Source organism: Neodiprion lecontei, chromosome 2 (genome assembly GCF_021901455.1).
Source record: "Neodiprion lecontei isolate iyNeoLeco1 chromosome 2, iyNeoLeco1.1, whole genome shotgun sequence".
Taxonomy (NCBI): Eukaryota; Metazoa; Arthropoda; class Insecta; order Hymenoptera; family Diprionidae; genus Neodiprion; species Neodiprion lecontei.
The window spans coordinates 9631099-9646377 of record NC_060261.1 but is presented as its reverse complement, the minus strand read 5'-3'; the positions used below and the strand labels follow the sequence as shown (position 1 = coordinate 9646377).

At 38.6% G+C, this 15279-nt stretch overlaps 2 protein-coding genes across 6 annotated transcripts; one reads left to right on the top strand and one right to left on the bottom strand.

Annotated features, from left to right (window-relative positions):
* Nucleotides 1-384: 384 nt before the first annotated feature.
* On the bottom strand, nt 385-6320 carry LOC107218326 (dosage compensation regulator). Of its 4 annotated transcripts, none has more exons than XM_015656160.2 (9): nt 6068-6320; nt 5451-5952; nt 4232-4278; nt 3910-4151; nt 2157-3801; nt 1710-2077; nt 1333-1602; nt 1007-1252; nt 385-932 (listed from the first exon to the last, which is right to left on the bottom strand). In XM_015656160.2, exons 1-9 carry the CDS (start codon nt 6144-6146, stop codon nt 597-599), a joined length of 3735 nt encoding a protein of 1244 aa, XP_015511646.1. In that variant the 5' UTR covers nt 6147-6320; the 3' UTR covers nt 385-596. The 4 variants fall into 4 exon arrangements, with proteins under 4 accessions (XP_015511646.1, XP_015511647.1, XP_015511648.1 ...); XM_015656161.2 differs by having other exon boundaries at nt 2157-3798; XM_015656162.2 differs by lacking the exon at nt 6068-6320 and having other exon boundaries at nt 4507-5587.
* A 500-nt stretch (nt 6321-6820) lies between these two features.
* On the top strand, nt 6821-11552 carry LOC107218327 (ubiquitin carboxyl-terminal hydrolase 35). Of its 2 annotated transcripts, XM_046731158.1 has the most exons (4): nt 6821-6950; nt 7048-8592; nt 8805-9031; nt 9507-11552. In XM_046731158.1, the coding sequence occupies exons 2-4, from the start codon at nt 7112-7114 to the stop codon at nt 10460-10462; spliced, it is 2664 nt and encodes an 887-aa protein (XP_046587114.1). In that variant the 5' UTR covers nt 6821-6950; nt 7048-7111; the 3' UTR covers nt 10463-11552. The 2 variants fall into 2 exon arrangements, with proteins under 2 accessions (XP_046587114.1, XP_015511649.1); XM_015656163.2 differs by having other exon boundaries at nt 6828-8592.
* The last annotated feature ends 3727 nt before the right edge of the window (nt 11553-15279 follow it).

The following is a 15279-nucleotide window of genomic DNA, read 5'->3' as shown; positions in this document are numbered from 1 at the left end:
CTCTGACGGGGAGAACTAAAATACGTAATCCCTCGATCGGCAACATCGCTAGTACGACCGTGGAATACCTTTTTTTACGTGCCTTGCTAGATATTTATTTATTTCAGTGATTTCAATAGCCAGACAAAATTATACGACGTATTCAGAGTGTTTTTAACTATACGGAAAAAACCCGGCTGATTGAACTCACTTTTCCGAAAATTGCAAATTGCATTCATAATTAGCAGAGATAAGGTTTAGCTTCACGTGTTAGATAAGGATGTACCGTTAACTGTACAAACTTGTATTAAAATCCATTTTCGTGATGGGCGCAGACTTTAAAACTTGACTGGCAATCATTCCAAGCTCACAAATAAAAGTTTGTAGACATTTACAAGACTCAAGTTGTTTCGAATGACTTTCTTTATTCGGAACGATTCAACCTCATGTATAACTTAATTACATCAAGTGTGACATAAGCACTCACTGCCTGATTATAAATTACCTACTTTGACAATGTGCCTTAAATCGTAACGTTATCACCATTATCGCGAGATAACGCTTGACTTGATTTAAAATTAAGTAATCAACATTGGACTGTGATAAATTATAACTCGTTAATATCCGCCACGGTATCCACTGCCCCAGTTTCCTCTGCCTCTGAAACCACCTCCTCCTCTGCCATTGTACCCACTACGTCCCGGAGCACCATAGCCTCCACCTCCACCACCGTAATTGCTTCCTCCGCCGTGACTAAAACCCCCGCCTCTATCTCCCTGAAAACCACCTCCGCGCATCATTTTAGGCGGCGGCGGTCTGTTACCTCCTCCAGAACCAAAGCCGGTTGAGTGTCCTCTCGGTGGTCTGCGAGATTGAAAGCCTCCGCCAGTTATCTGATCCATTTCAAAACGACAGGCGTTCATCCCGCAAAGAGCCTTGATCACTACCAATACCTGTTTAACATAAATTCAAAATGACGTCAAGGCTTGATCACGTTTTATAACGTCATGTAGAAATCTGTTTATACCTTCTCTTCGACAGGACTTAGCTCCAAAATAGTTTCTGGATCTTTGCTGGCTCTAATTACCAAGCTTTCCAAGGCTGGTCTTAGCGCAACAATAGCCGCTGCTGTTTCTGGTTTCATTTCTAAGTTTATCCAGTTGTCTAGTCGCACTACGCCATCGACATATTCTACTCGGCGAGAACCAAATAGTAGCAAGTGAATAGGCGACACCATTGTCATCTGCTTGCAGGAAACAGCCCGAGTTCTAATCTGAAATTTTTTTTTTAATGATTACAATATATGTGCTATATTTCTGTGTGAAAATATTCGGTGTTGGGATAAATTTTTACCTTCTCGCCAAAGACGAAGAATGGGAACGGGAAATTTTGCTCAAAGTTGCTGCAATTAACCGATGTCTTGTGAATCAATGCAGACTTGGACTCCATTGTAAGAACCTTTCGCTTCTCTTTATGAAAACAAACATTTGGATAGAGGCCCATGCATAGCAGCGCAGTAATCGTATCAAGACGAACGTCTGAACCAGCCTGATAGTTTAATGGCGTCGGACACAATGTTTCTTCGGGAAAACCAGTACTTTGTAAGAGAGCTTGAAGTTGATTCTACAGAAAAAAAAGACAGTTTTACAGAACTTTTATTCGTTTACCTGCATTCTGTTCTCAATAAGATCTCAAACATAGTCTGGAATACAGACTGAAAAGATGCGCACCTTGGCCTCCCAAGTAACCCTAAGCGTGGGTAAGCTTAAATTCTTTGAATCACAAAAGGCCTGTTCTGCGTATTCTCCGCCACCTCTAGCTTCTTCCCATGCTTGAAAAGCGTGCAGCATAGCCACATGATCGCTGTATCTGGCTCCAGCGAACCATTTTTGCTGATAAGAAAGTCTCCTCATGTCAGGGCCCATATTATAGACTTCTGGGAATGTTGTACTGTTCGCTGCCATTGTAGACAACGCATCACCTATTCTGAATATACATCCGAGAATCATCATTTTTCCTAGGCGCGGTTCGATTGGTAAACGAGCCAAGATTTTTCCGAGAGGTGTTAGTTCATCATTGGCATCCAGACACTTCATTTCTAGACAATTCAAATTTTCTTATAGTGTGTGAGCATTGCATTTTCAAATGCAAAGCAAGAATAACCACTACAGACTTACCTCTCAACATTACCTCCGCCTCGATGACTGCGTCAAGCGGCGGTGGTTCAATTGCCTTTGACAAAAATTGTCCAATACTTCCTAGTCTCAACAACTTTATGCTGAGGGCCAATTCGTGCAAAGGCGTTCTGAACATTTCCGGAGTCATGTGTTCATCCATTTTTTCAAATCGCGCACGAGAGCATAAGTGGAAGCAGAATCCAGGCTTTACTCGACCCGCTCGACCTTTCCGTTGTTCCAAGTTGGTTTTGCTAGCCCATACAGTTGCGTAGTTAGTCATATTGTTGTGCGAAGTGAAGAGCTTCATTTTAGCTTTGCAGGAATCGATGACGTATACAACGTCATTAATGGTGATGGAAGTTTCAGCAATGTTTGTAGCGAGAATTATTTTTGTGACACCTGTCGGCACTGGATCAAATACTTTGCGTTGATCCTCACGTGGCAGTTGTGAATGCAACGGAATAATGATATAACTTGAGCCGCCGAAAGCTGGATGTTGCTGCAGGTGCTTCATTAAAGCAAAAATTAAATTCCATCCTGGTAAGAAAATCAGTACAGCTCCAGGAATGTTCTGAGTTTTGACATATTGTAAAAGAGCTTCTATAAGTTCAAAGCTGATTTCTTTTTCACTCATTTGTGCCATTGCATTTTTCGTCTGAATAGAATAATTTCCACTGACAATTTTGTTGTAGTTTTCCTCTTGGTCTCCATCTCCTGGAATATCCTCAGAGTCGCGATTTTTCCGCTTTCGCGTGTCCGCAGGTGGCACAAAATTAGTTAAGTGAACGCAATCTTCGAGGAAATATTGCTGCACAGGATATGCCCTTCCAGGTATTTCAATAACAGGACACTTGTTGAAGTATTCGCTAAACAAAGTGGTATCTATAGTAGCTGACATCAATATTACTCTTAGTTCAGGGTACATGTGTATCATATCCCGAAGAACGACCATAACGAAGTCGGAATTGACATCACGTTCGTGAATTTCATCAACTATCACGTGAGAAACACCTCTGAGACCACCTTCCAATTTCCTCAAGAGTACTCCAACTGTGCAGAACATCATACTGGCATAAGGTCGGGGTAGACAGGATTCAAACCTCACAGAATATCCGACAGCTTGGCCGATCGGCTCGCAACGTTCGACTGCTACGCGATCTGCCACAGATACAGCAGAGATTCGTCTCGGCTGCGTGATGGCTATACTGCAATACGCGCCTTGACCCGAAGATATGTAGTCGTCCAGAATGAACTGACAAACTTGCGTAGTTTTACCACAACCGGTATTACCCCTGATAATGATAACTGGGTTATCATTAATTGCCGCCATGATCTCATTCCGTTTGGCGAACACGGGAAGGGTAGATCTTTCTTGTATAGTCTTTTGAAGAGTCGTGTCCTGCTGAAGTCGATCTCTCTGATCCAGCATAATGTCCTCAGACATTTTGTCTAAACTAATTGTGGCCAAGGGCCCTTCGTCAATGTTACATCCAACCCATGGGTTCCAGTTCGGTTGAGGCGGAGACCAACTGACTACACCAGCTGGTTGCGGTTTCGAAGATATAAAGTCATCCAAGACCTGATTTGTTATTAACGATACACCTGGTACACTTGCATTTTCTCCAGAATTTTCCGATTGAGCCTGCTGGAATTGAATTCTGTTGAGGTCTGCCAATAGCATGTTTCAAGGAAATGTTGAAATAAATGATAGGTCCACAAAAGTGCATAAAGGTTCAAATAATTAAGCTCTTACCGGTTCGTTAAAATTGCTAATTGGGGCAACTTCGAGACTTTCTAAAACCTCAAGGACCTGCGTTTCCAATTCAGGTGCAATTTTAACCGGATATGGCTTCATATTTTCACTTTCCTTGTTTTTTTTCAACGTTCCACTGAACGCTTCAATAATACCAAGATGATACAATTGTCGGACAAGAGACAATGCGCAGCTTTTAGATGCAGTCTGTTTGTTTGAACCAGTTTCTCGCCCTGTAACATCTGTAAATATTTTATGTCAGTTATCTAAGTTTTTACACTTGAATCCAATTAATAAGGTGTAACTTATCGAATGTACATACTTCGTCCAAGTTTCTTCACATAGATCGTCATTTCAGCCATGAAACTCCTGAATAATAAATATACAAAAACTGTTTGAAAAGGAACAATCAAGTAAGAGTCAGTAGTATTTAACAAACTCAAATAAATTGGTTACATATGAATAAATATTTGTGAATTCAAAAATATAATGCCATTTGAATAATCATTACAAGTCTGAATAATAAGAACTTTGATACAATATAATTTGTTGTCAACTTATTGGAGTGAGCCAAAGAGTTTTGGACATTGAACTTACCACTTGATGTAAACGGAGACCAAATTGGAGCACATTGTTTAAGCTGCAGCATGTGACAACACCAAAACCATTATCACTTTATTGAAATAAAGGTTTTGATAATACTCCATTCAATGGCTTGTCCAAAAGCGTTTTGTTCTACGCTTGTGAGCTGGCCTCCACTAAATATTGATGGTGTGCTCCAAAATGGTCTCTTCGAATATCACCATTATTTTGAACACGTTGTTTCCAATTCTAAAATTATTTCTTAACTAGGCACGGTAATTTATTATTGGCAAGCATAGCGAAAATGAGGGATGAACAAAAGTTAAAAAAAGAAATGATAAGTACATCGATAAAGTAGTCAAGGCTTTTCATGAGTATACTCTATGCTTGCAGCTTTCAACTATACGCTTGACTACAATCGCAATATAAAACTTTCATTCACAGCAAATCCTATAAATCTTTGACAAATTATAGTCAAAGATTTGTCTGAAATGCCCTGAAAATACATCATTAGTTAAAATCGCACAGAACTAATAAGTTACAAAACTTGAAAGATCGCCGTTTCTTTTTACCACACATTGTACACAGATATATGTGAATTTCGCACACTGAATTTTCATTTACTAGAAATAAGTCGAAAGTGGAATTGTACTTGATCTGCTCGGTTCATTATCTTGTCTAGCACAAAAGGACAATAAATACTTTTTCATCATCAAGAATGGCATCCGAAAAATCAGCTACATGTGTCTATATGTGTTGCGAAAAAAAAGTGAGGTTGTCTCTGAATCAAGGAAATGTATATCAGAGGTGAGCCAAGGATTTTTTGGGCTGGAATGAACTAAAATTTGGATTAAGTACGAAATACAACCCTAATCCATTCTTGAAAAAATTGCACGTAAACATCACATACATGACGCAAAATCAATAAAGAAGAAAGCGAATGACTGCAATAATTGTACCTAGTGTGATCTGGACCGACAGGGGTATATTTATAATCTGCATTAATTTTGTTAGTTTGCAAAAACTGGTGGAGTTTGGACTTGGCATTTTCTATTGTCCAATTTCCATGAATTCCAGCATTGACATCCAGGTCCTCTGCCTCCTCAACCTTCTTTTGTTCGGCGATCCTGTCGATGTAGGTATAATTTCCCTGTCCCCTTTCGTTGTAAGGTCTGTAAGCCTGACCCATTTCATTAGGGCCCATTCCATCCTGAAAAACAGGTCTCGCTGGGGCGAGCGAGTCTCCAGGAAGGTCAATTGATGCAGGTACAGCAGAAGTAAGAGTTCCAATATCCACAGGTATATCATTGGGATTGACAATCGCCATGCGAACAAGATAATTCACAAAATCACGCGCCGCGTTACCCTGGGCATCTTTTTTGTTAGTTGAGTTACCAGCACCAACATAATTGTAGCCGGATACTCGGAGTTCGCACAAGAACCTCTGTCGATTCTTCGGGCCTTTTGACAAAAAGTAAAGTAAAGTGAATGAGTTAAAAACGATGAGTTTTAACTACGGCTAACTTTTCACCGATCGAGCAGGCAACAGTTTGACACATTGAGAATGAACGCTTACCGGTCGGTCGAACATCGAACTGTGGATCGTGTCCATTCTTGGCACACCATTGATGCAGAAATGCCTTGATATCACCCATTATCGACTGTCAAGTGACACTTAATGACGATTTCAGTCTTTAAGTTTCACTCTGCACCAAGCACCGAAATTGTCTATAAACAGACCGACGGTTGACGGATGGTTGACGGTCTGATAACCTCTCCCGAAGTTCGACTGTCCGCGAATTGGTCGGAATCTGAAATAGCTTACAGCGGTGATGTTCAGCGGGTTCCGAAATGTATCGCGTTGCCGTAAGCGAATTTTGTACATTGTTCATTTTTTGTGCGACAGCTCTGTCTCTGTCCTAGGGAATTTTTAGTACTGGCAGTCAATTTACGAACACGGCCATAATACGCTGACTGAAGAGTCTTCAGTCAACGTATAATAGAATGTTGTATTATGACGCCGTGTTGTACTATTTTTGGTGCAAGTGTGTTTCAATTTCCCAACTATTGGAAAGGAAATATTTGGAAAAAACTGCTGATAGGTTTATTTTTTAATAGTCATCAATTAGATCAGTCTTTCAGTTCTTTTGTTTTGAAAATGTGACAAATAAAACCTACTCGGTATCTATGAAAAAAGGTGATTTTCAAAACGTAGTTTGAAAAAATATGAATTTAGGAACGCACTGAACGCGTGATTGATAACGCCGTGAACCAAGACGTGGAGTTTCTTGTCTAGGTTCTACACCAAGCATGTAACTTATGGCAAGTATTTCACTGCCCACTGAAGCGTCCTTAGACGGCGTCCTGTGTGTTACGGTGTGTAAGCGCATAGGCGTTAAGCGTCAGGGTTGTATGCACTGTGCACAATTGGTCAGTGTGATGTGCGTGCCCTGAACTCGGTATGTGTGAGTTGCGATATACGAGAATCATTTCTTTGGTTTTAATTGTAGTCATTCGTGTTGAGGTTAAAGACAATATTTATTAATAACTGTTTAGTGTCAGGTACTTTCATTCGGACCTTTAATCAACCAGAGACTTATCGACAAAAGAATCGGCAATAATGGAGAACGGGGATGAAATAACAATAGAACTTGAGAAATGTTTCCGCTTAATCTTGTCAGGGACGAGACAGGATGTTGTTAAAGGGTGGTCAACGTTGGAATTGCTTGAAAGAATCGAAATTTTGTTGAAAGACGGCACGATATTGAGGAGAATACTAAACGACCAGTTATGGGTATCAAATTATAGCGAAATACCACGGCTATTGACCTGGTTTTCTAAGTATTTTTCCGAGGACACTTTCGAAAGGTGTGATCCTCTCACCAACAACGTTGCAGTTATGATAAAGAATTCAGCTACCACAGATATCGCGTTCTTAGTCTCCATTATCGATGTCCTTTTGTCGCACAAATTCTACCTACCGATGACTTCGAATCACACCAAACTATGCGAAGCGATCATTGTTCGTTTGGCCTACCTCCAAGTACCCAGCGAGCCCAAAAAGATATCAGAATTCAATGAAAATGCCTCAAAAGTACAAAAATTTCTCACTCATTTATGTTCAAACGAGGAATGCTCCGAACGAGTCAACCTGATAATCACCTGCTTCGCTGTGTTCTATAACATAATATCGGACATGTCAAGAACTGAAGAGCCGGGACCAGCTCTGGTCATTGTGCTGCAACTCGTGGATGCGGCGATGATACCGCAAGCTGTGCAATGCATTTTGTCGGAATCACGCAACGATCAGCAGCTCGTTCAAGCGTTGAAGATACTCTGTTCATGGTCGACAAAGTGGCTGAGGGGAGATCGGCTAGGAATCTGGATTATGGAGTTTATATTGGAGCTGGAAGCAAAATCAAAGTTCTCCATCTTGAAGGAAGTAACGGAAGCAACGGTGGAGCGACTCTTCATCGCCCTTCTGCTTCCCATGGGACGACAAAATTTGTCCTCGATCGTATTTCACGTTCTTAAAAAACAAAGTACTCCGAGTTTATTTCACAAGATATCGAAAAGGATCCAGCCGATGATGCAACACCTATTGAAGGACACATCTCCAATGGGAAAAGAATGCGTACAAAACATCGTCGACGTATCAACCGCGCTCATGATTAGGTTCCCTGGCTATCCGTTCTACGACTTTCTCCAGAGCAGTTTGCCGGTTAAACCACGCATGCAAGTCGTTCAAGAGATAGTCGGCGGCTCTGTGTGGGCAGACGACTTGTACAATCTTGAAACACCCAGTTTTAGGTCAAACGCCGGTAAAGTGGGTCTGACTAACTTGGGGAACACTTGTTACATGAACAGCGTTCTTCAAGCTCTTTTCATGACCAGACAGTTCTGTTACAAAGTTCTTAATCGCAAAGAAGAGGGCAATGAAGAATCTGTCGCTGATCAACATCTTCTAAGAAAGCTAGAAAATCTATTCGCTTTGCTGCTTTATTCAAAGAGGATGTCGCTGGCACCGACTGAAATATTATTTGCATCTAGACCGACCTATTTTACGCCTGGTCAACAACAGGATAGCTCTGAATTTCTCTGGTTAGTATTTTGAGAGTAATTGCTTTTTTCGACATAATCCTTGTTTACTAATTGTACTTGCCATAAAATAAATGATATGTGTGTCTCGACGTCTCACACTTGTGTTTGATATCATCGCACACTGCTTTGTCACATTCTATTATTATTGCTTAGTTCAAACGCATTTAGTAACCATCTATTAATGTTGCATCTGTATGTTTGTTACCGATTAGTCATCTCTTGGATGTCCTGTACGAGCAGGAGAAAACTGCCAACATACACTGCACCGGTGTGGAAATGACCACTGAACGTAAATCAAAGGGCGACGAACAGATGAGCGACGGAACAGAGGAAGCTGGAGAGGATGGCCCAGTTATTAAACGCTGGACTACCGAAGAGGATCTCACTGAAGGTGTTGTACTTCAAAGGAAAACTCAGTCGTTGGCAGACTTTACTCAACGTAAATATATCACGTTTTCGTCACAGCTTATACGCCAGCCTTTGTTCTTTGTTTGTTGTGTTTTTTACACTCGAACTTCGAGAATTTACGCTACATAGATCTCAATGGAAAATTTTCCCTATCGTGCTCTTTTGGCATCGTTTACTACATCGTTTTTTGTAATCTAACGCGTAACTAGAAATGTGCGATACGTCAACGAGAGAGCAACGACAACAGCATCCTACGAGAAATATCACAATAGATCTTGATTGCGATTTTCTATTTTTAAATACCTATAGTTTGTCATTGTAGTTTGATAAACTTGAAAAATTCGTATCACGGTTTTACAAATGATGTCGCAATTGTTCAGTATCGCCAATATTCACGCTTCAAAATGGTTAGGAAAGTTGCACAGGTCAGTCCAAACCTGATTAAAAATCTATTTTTTCAGAAAAATTTATCCGATGTTGTATTAAGTATATTCTCGTTTTACCAGGTGAGGATTTAGGCCAAACCCAGCAACTAAATGATTCGCATTCCAATTCTACGGACAGTGGGATTCAGTCCGTCGGAGGAGAGGAAGGCAGCATGCAAGCGTTCCTTGTTCATCGAGTGTTTGGCGGGGAGTCTGAAATTACATATCAGTGCGCCCAGTGTGATACAAACTCACATAATACGGACAAATTCCGTGATTTGCAGCTTTGTTTTCCGGCAGAGATACCTGAGAATCAGGAGATATCTGTACAGGACCTAATAAATTACTATTTGACACCGGAAAAGCTGACCGGGGAGAACAAATACCGTTGCGACAAGTGCACAAAGCTGTGCGACGCGCAAAGGTTAATAAAAATATTACAGGCACCGTCGCATCTCATACTTACACTGAAACACTTTCATTACGATACTGAGAGTCGATTGAGAACTAAACTCAGACACAAAGTTATGTACAATGAAACTATCAAGGTACCTGTATCGTCGCAAAATTGCGTTACTACGGAGACTTACAACCTTTACGCAGCTGTCGTTCATTCCGGATACAGCATGGATTACGGACACTATTTCACCTACGCCTGTGACGCGAAGAATACCTGGCACAAGTTCAACGACAGCTACGTATGGAGCAGTAGCCTGGATGACTTCAAGAGTCTCGAACCACCCGACACCCCCTACATTTTGTTCTACGCAAAAAATTCACCCACATCGGATACCGTCCAGTCGCACGAAGATGTACCCGAATTGTCGACGCTGAAGAAACGGCTTCAAGAACTCGTAGCGATAGATACGATTGCCTACAAAGAAGAGCTCCGGCAACAGACTGAACGTAAACGTAATCAGCGTAGTAAACAGCCGTTGCCGAATGTCGGAAGGCATGATAATTCGGACGATGAGAATCCTCCGCCGAGCAATTGTCGAAGCGCCGTCGATATACCGACGAATCGTTTCCTCTTTTGAGGAAAATTGTCGTCTAATTTGAATTAGTTTGTTTCTTCTCGTCGTTAGTCGTCGTTCTTCCAGAAGCGTTTATTTTTACCGAAAAAATGAATAAATACCACGACGTTATAGCGCTACTTATAGCAAATCGAATCGGTTACAGGAGAAAAGTCTTTTGGATAGAGTACGTACGTTACTTTATCGAAGGTCTCACAACAATGAGTTGTTAAATTACGTACGGTGTAACTTTTAGTAATTGTACTTATCGTCAGAGAGTTGAAAAACGATTATTCGATTCGTCAATTGTTATTCATTTTTGTCGCTGCATAAGTTGACTGCTCACCACGAAGAGTTCATTAGTTTGTAGTCCGTTAGTATCGTTTAAAGGTATAGTCTAATTAAGAATCAAGGCTGACACAGGCTGCAGCTACTTTTTGAAAGGTAACGAGAAGACGAATAAGAGAAACCGTTCATCGGATACAAGGAATCGGGAACTATCTTTATGCTAAAAATATATAAGTGCGTGTGTGTGTGAATACGTACATCATACATATTATACATGGTATATACAACCACACATATACGCCTGAGCAATCTTCTTCAATTGGCTGTGGCTTAATTTACGCATATAGTTCTGAATTGCGATGTAGGTTTAAGGTCCCACGGAGATTATCTGATATGGTATTGTTTGCGTTTTTGTACGTATAAAAAGAAATTAAATCTTCGATCTGTTTGACGCCGTTAAACAATATTGGTGAAATGCAATTCTGATCTTGAGTGCGCTCAAAATTGTAGAAGTGAGCGTATCGCATTGATCGGCCCTATCTCAACAACGTTGTTCGTCGGTCCGATGAAGTTGAAGTTGAAAAAAGCACTTTGCCGAATGACCTGCGCGGTATTGAAATAAAGGATATATATATATATAAACGATTAATTGTAAACTGTATATAGCTGTGTTTTATATGTAGTAAGTTACAGAAGAAAAAAAAAAAACACAACAAATTATAATATGATAATGATAATAATAATATAAATGTGAAGAAAAATCTGTGATAAATTTATACTGTCCAATCGACAATATTTATTTCTTATTGCAGTATTGAATTCAATTGAAAAAAAACAAACAAACAAAAAACAATTAATAATGTATTCATTTTTATTTATATATGTAAAATGTAATATATACGTATATATAATCAATCCGCACGCGTTGTATAATTTTTCTTAAGTCTTGTATATTTGATGTAGTTATAAAAATCAGTAAAATATTATTGTACACATGTATGAATAAATTATTTGAAAGTACAAATGTAATTCGTTTGTATATCTGTAGAGAATTCGCGTTTTTCGTACGATTTAATTTTTTTTTTTTTTTTTTATGGACTAACAATTCTGAACGTTTTATGTAACGTCGAAAATTAGAATTATAAACTTTTTTTGCTATTTGATACTTCGCTGTTTGAAACCCCTACCATTAAACTTTTTTTCTTCTATTTATAACAATGCCATTTGCGTGTAATAGCACGGCGGTCTAGCCTTCGCGAATTAGCTTGAAAATTAAAGACGTAATTACTTAATTAATGTCACCGGGGAAACACCCTTTTACGTTTTACTATATTTAACGCGTTGAACCGCGCTGACATCTAATTTTACTCTGCTATTCACGACCGCCTGAAATGGCTATCACGTATATGGTGATCTAGATTGTTTATAAAATGAAAAAAGAAAAATTTACTAGTCAAATATCCAAAGTTTTATTCTATCATTAAAGGTTTCCTGTAGGTACATGAAAATTTTATTATGAGATTTGTATTCTTAGATGGAGTATTTATAGAATTATTACATTCGTGACCAAAAGCTACGAAGATCTTAAAAATACAAAAATATGAAATAATGCCGTTACAAATAAAAACACGATTAGATTTCGATCTTCACTTCAAATCGCTTCAAAATTGTTGAAAATCTAGTTGATACGTTCAATTTCGTTCTAGGATGGGTGATTTTAGTCAGGAAATTATTTTCTGAAAACTCAATTGTTTTTTAATCATGCTGGCATAGTTGAATACTCAATTTTACAATATGGCGCCGATATTTATCATGAGGAAAAAATTGTAATGTCGTATCGACCACTTGATAAAAAATCTGTTTCAATAACTTCGTAGCAAAAAGTCTTCTGAATAAAACGGAGCTGCACCGATTTTTAACAATTTTTAAGCGTTTTAAAACGAAATATCGATATCTCAGCTTCATTTTACAATTCCACTAGTTTTTGTTTTCATATTATCAAACAAATCTTCCTAATTTGCAACTACGTCTCCATAAATACTCAATGTAAACTAACTCGTAACAAACTTGGCAAAAAGTGTCGATATTTGGTCAACCAACCTCCTCAATAACTGAAATTCAGCAAATCTCTGACAATGAGAAACTAATTAAAGAGGATAATACTGTTAGCCATGGTTAGAACGAGTTGGATAATTGCACTAAACTTGCATCTTCAATCTGCATACCGGTCATAATATAGGTATAACATTAAACACGTAACGGAACCGGAAGTTGGAATCTCGCCCTTCTTGCATAGTTGATAACTAATATCGTTAGTTCAAGCACTTCAAGCTAGTGCATACAGCTTAGGGAAAACTGACTTAACTGATCCAAAGTTCAGCAAAGCTAATTTTGCTAATTACGCAAACGATCGTTACGTACAGAGTTTAGTTTCAATATGCATTTCCATAAATCTTACAATTAAGGCGTTACGTGGGTAACTTGACCTTTAAAAAAATCCAATTTTTCGATAATTTTTTTTAAATATAATAAAAGAGTTATTTCAACCAAACTTAAGGTATAGAAGAAAACGATATTGGAATTATGTTTCGTACAATATTAATCTGAAATCTGTTACTAGATGAGTGTAGCTAGTGAATGATCTAATGATTTTTTTTCTGCGATCACAACTTATTTCACAAGGTGATACATAGAATCGTCATTTTTTGCCAAGAAACTCTGCCAAAAATTCTAATCTGAATTTTTTTTAAAACCCTTCGTTCATTCACTAGCTATACCCAATTATAAACTGAAAGTTTATATTTTTGGATAAAAATTTTGCGAAATATAGCTCAAGTATTGATCTTTCATATATCTGAAGTTTGATTAAAATAATTCTTTGATTATATAAAAAAAAAAAAATCAAATTGTATTTGGATTAGGAATTATCGTTACTATGTTGACATATAGCTGATTAAACATGTGTAACAATCTTTTCTCTTCTTCTCTTCTCTTTTCTACATAGAGAATGAACTCCTAACGACCGCATGTTCAGTCATCTGCTAAAATTCAATGCACACGCGCTACAATCCGAGAGCGGCTGTTTTGCAAATTTTGCCAACCGTCATAAATTTAGACGACAGTTCTCCGCGATGTATGTAACCAACTATTTTTCAACGTTACACTTATGACGGTTGGTCGGCCTGGAAAACGGCCGCCCTCGAATTGCAGCGCGTGCGCGTTAGATTTTAGCAGACGACGGATCATGCAGCCGTTAGGAATTCACTCTATATTGTATAAAACTCAAACGTATGTCGTGTCTGTCCGTATGTTCGCTTATAACTCCATAACAACCAAACCGATTTCGATTCCCTTTTTTTCTATGGATAGTTGCAACGTCTCGCCAGATCTTAGACAATATTTAGTTTCAACCAGATGAATAATTTTGGCGGTAGAACAATATTCACAGGCTTGTAATGCGAACGCTGAGTAAACTTTTACAGATAGATTAAAGTTTATACGTTCGAAAGTTTTCAAGTTCTCGACGATCATAGCGAAAATTTTCGCGAAAGAAAATTTCCTTGTCTAATAATTTTTCAATAAAAAATCAAATTTGAAAATATGATTATTTATTTTTAATCTATTATTCAATAAAATTGAGTATAGAGAAAATTACGTGTCAGACGCGAGCTCTTTAAAACTTTTTATTTCACATGATAGTGTCACAAAGCTATTATTTCAATTCGCGGTTACGAATAAAATTAGCTTCTATGATATATTTAACTCACGCTGAATAACCCGGTGATTACAGGAGCTACAGGACCCGATTTTCCAACCGTCGCGTCGCGTCGCGTCGTTTATTTTACCACGCTGGCTCTGAGCGTCTGCGGTTTCGTCACCCATTGTGGGCACGACATATACATCTGTTAAAATTGCGTCTGGACCTGATCCCATGGTGCTGAAATGTGGTTTCGCTTCCATCTAATTCGTTTGCATGCAGATACGCGTGCCGAATATTTAACGCTGCGATTCTACGTGATGCGATTCGGAAGAGATACTTGATACAATTTTCGTGGGGTTAATATCATTGGTTTTGAAACTAACGATAAAAAGTTCACTCAAGACGAGAACACTTTTTTTGCGAATTAGTAAGAGGAAAAATATTCCTTTTTTCTTCTTATAGATGTGTAATTATTAAACTAGTTTCGCTGTTGCAACTTGAAAATCAATACTTTCGGTGAAGTATCTTATTATTTGTTTTTTTAGTAGGGTGTAATCGCAATGGTCTTCAATTTCCGCAACCTCCTCTTAATTAAGGGAAAATGAAATATTTATGGGGACAGCAAATATTGTGACCGAATGGACGGACATTTTATCTCTCGTGATGAATTGAGATTTATCTGAGCATTTTATCGCGTTGCGTGCAGGTTGATTTCGTGGGAAAAGTGGTATCTTTTTTCTGTCTTTTATTATTCAATATATTAGCGATACTAAACGAAGAATAATGTTCATATTGATATTTCTTATTAAATTTCAGAAAGCTGTGAAACTTGATTGAAAATTGTCGTTTCTTC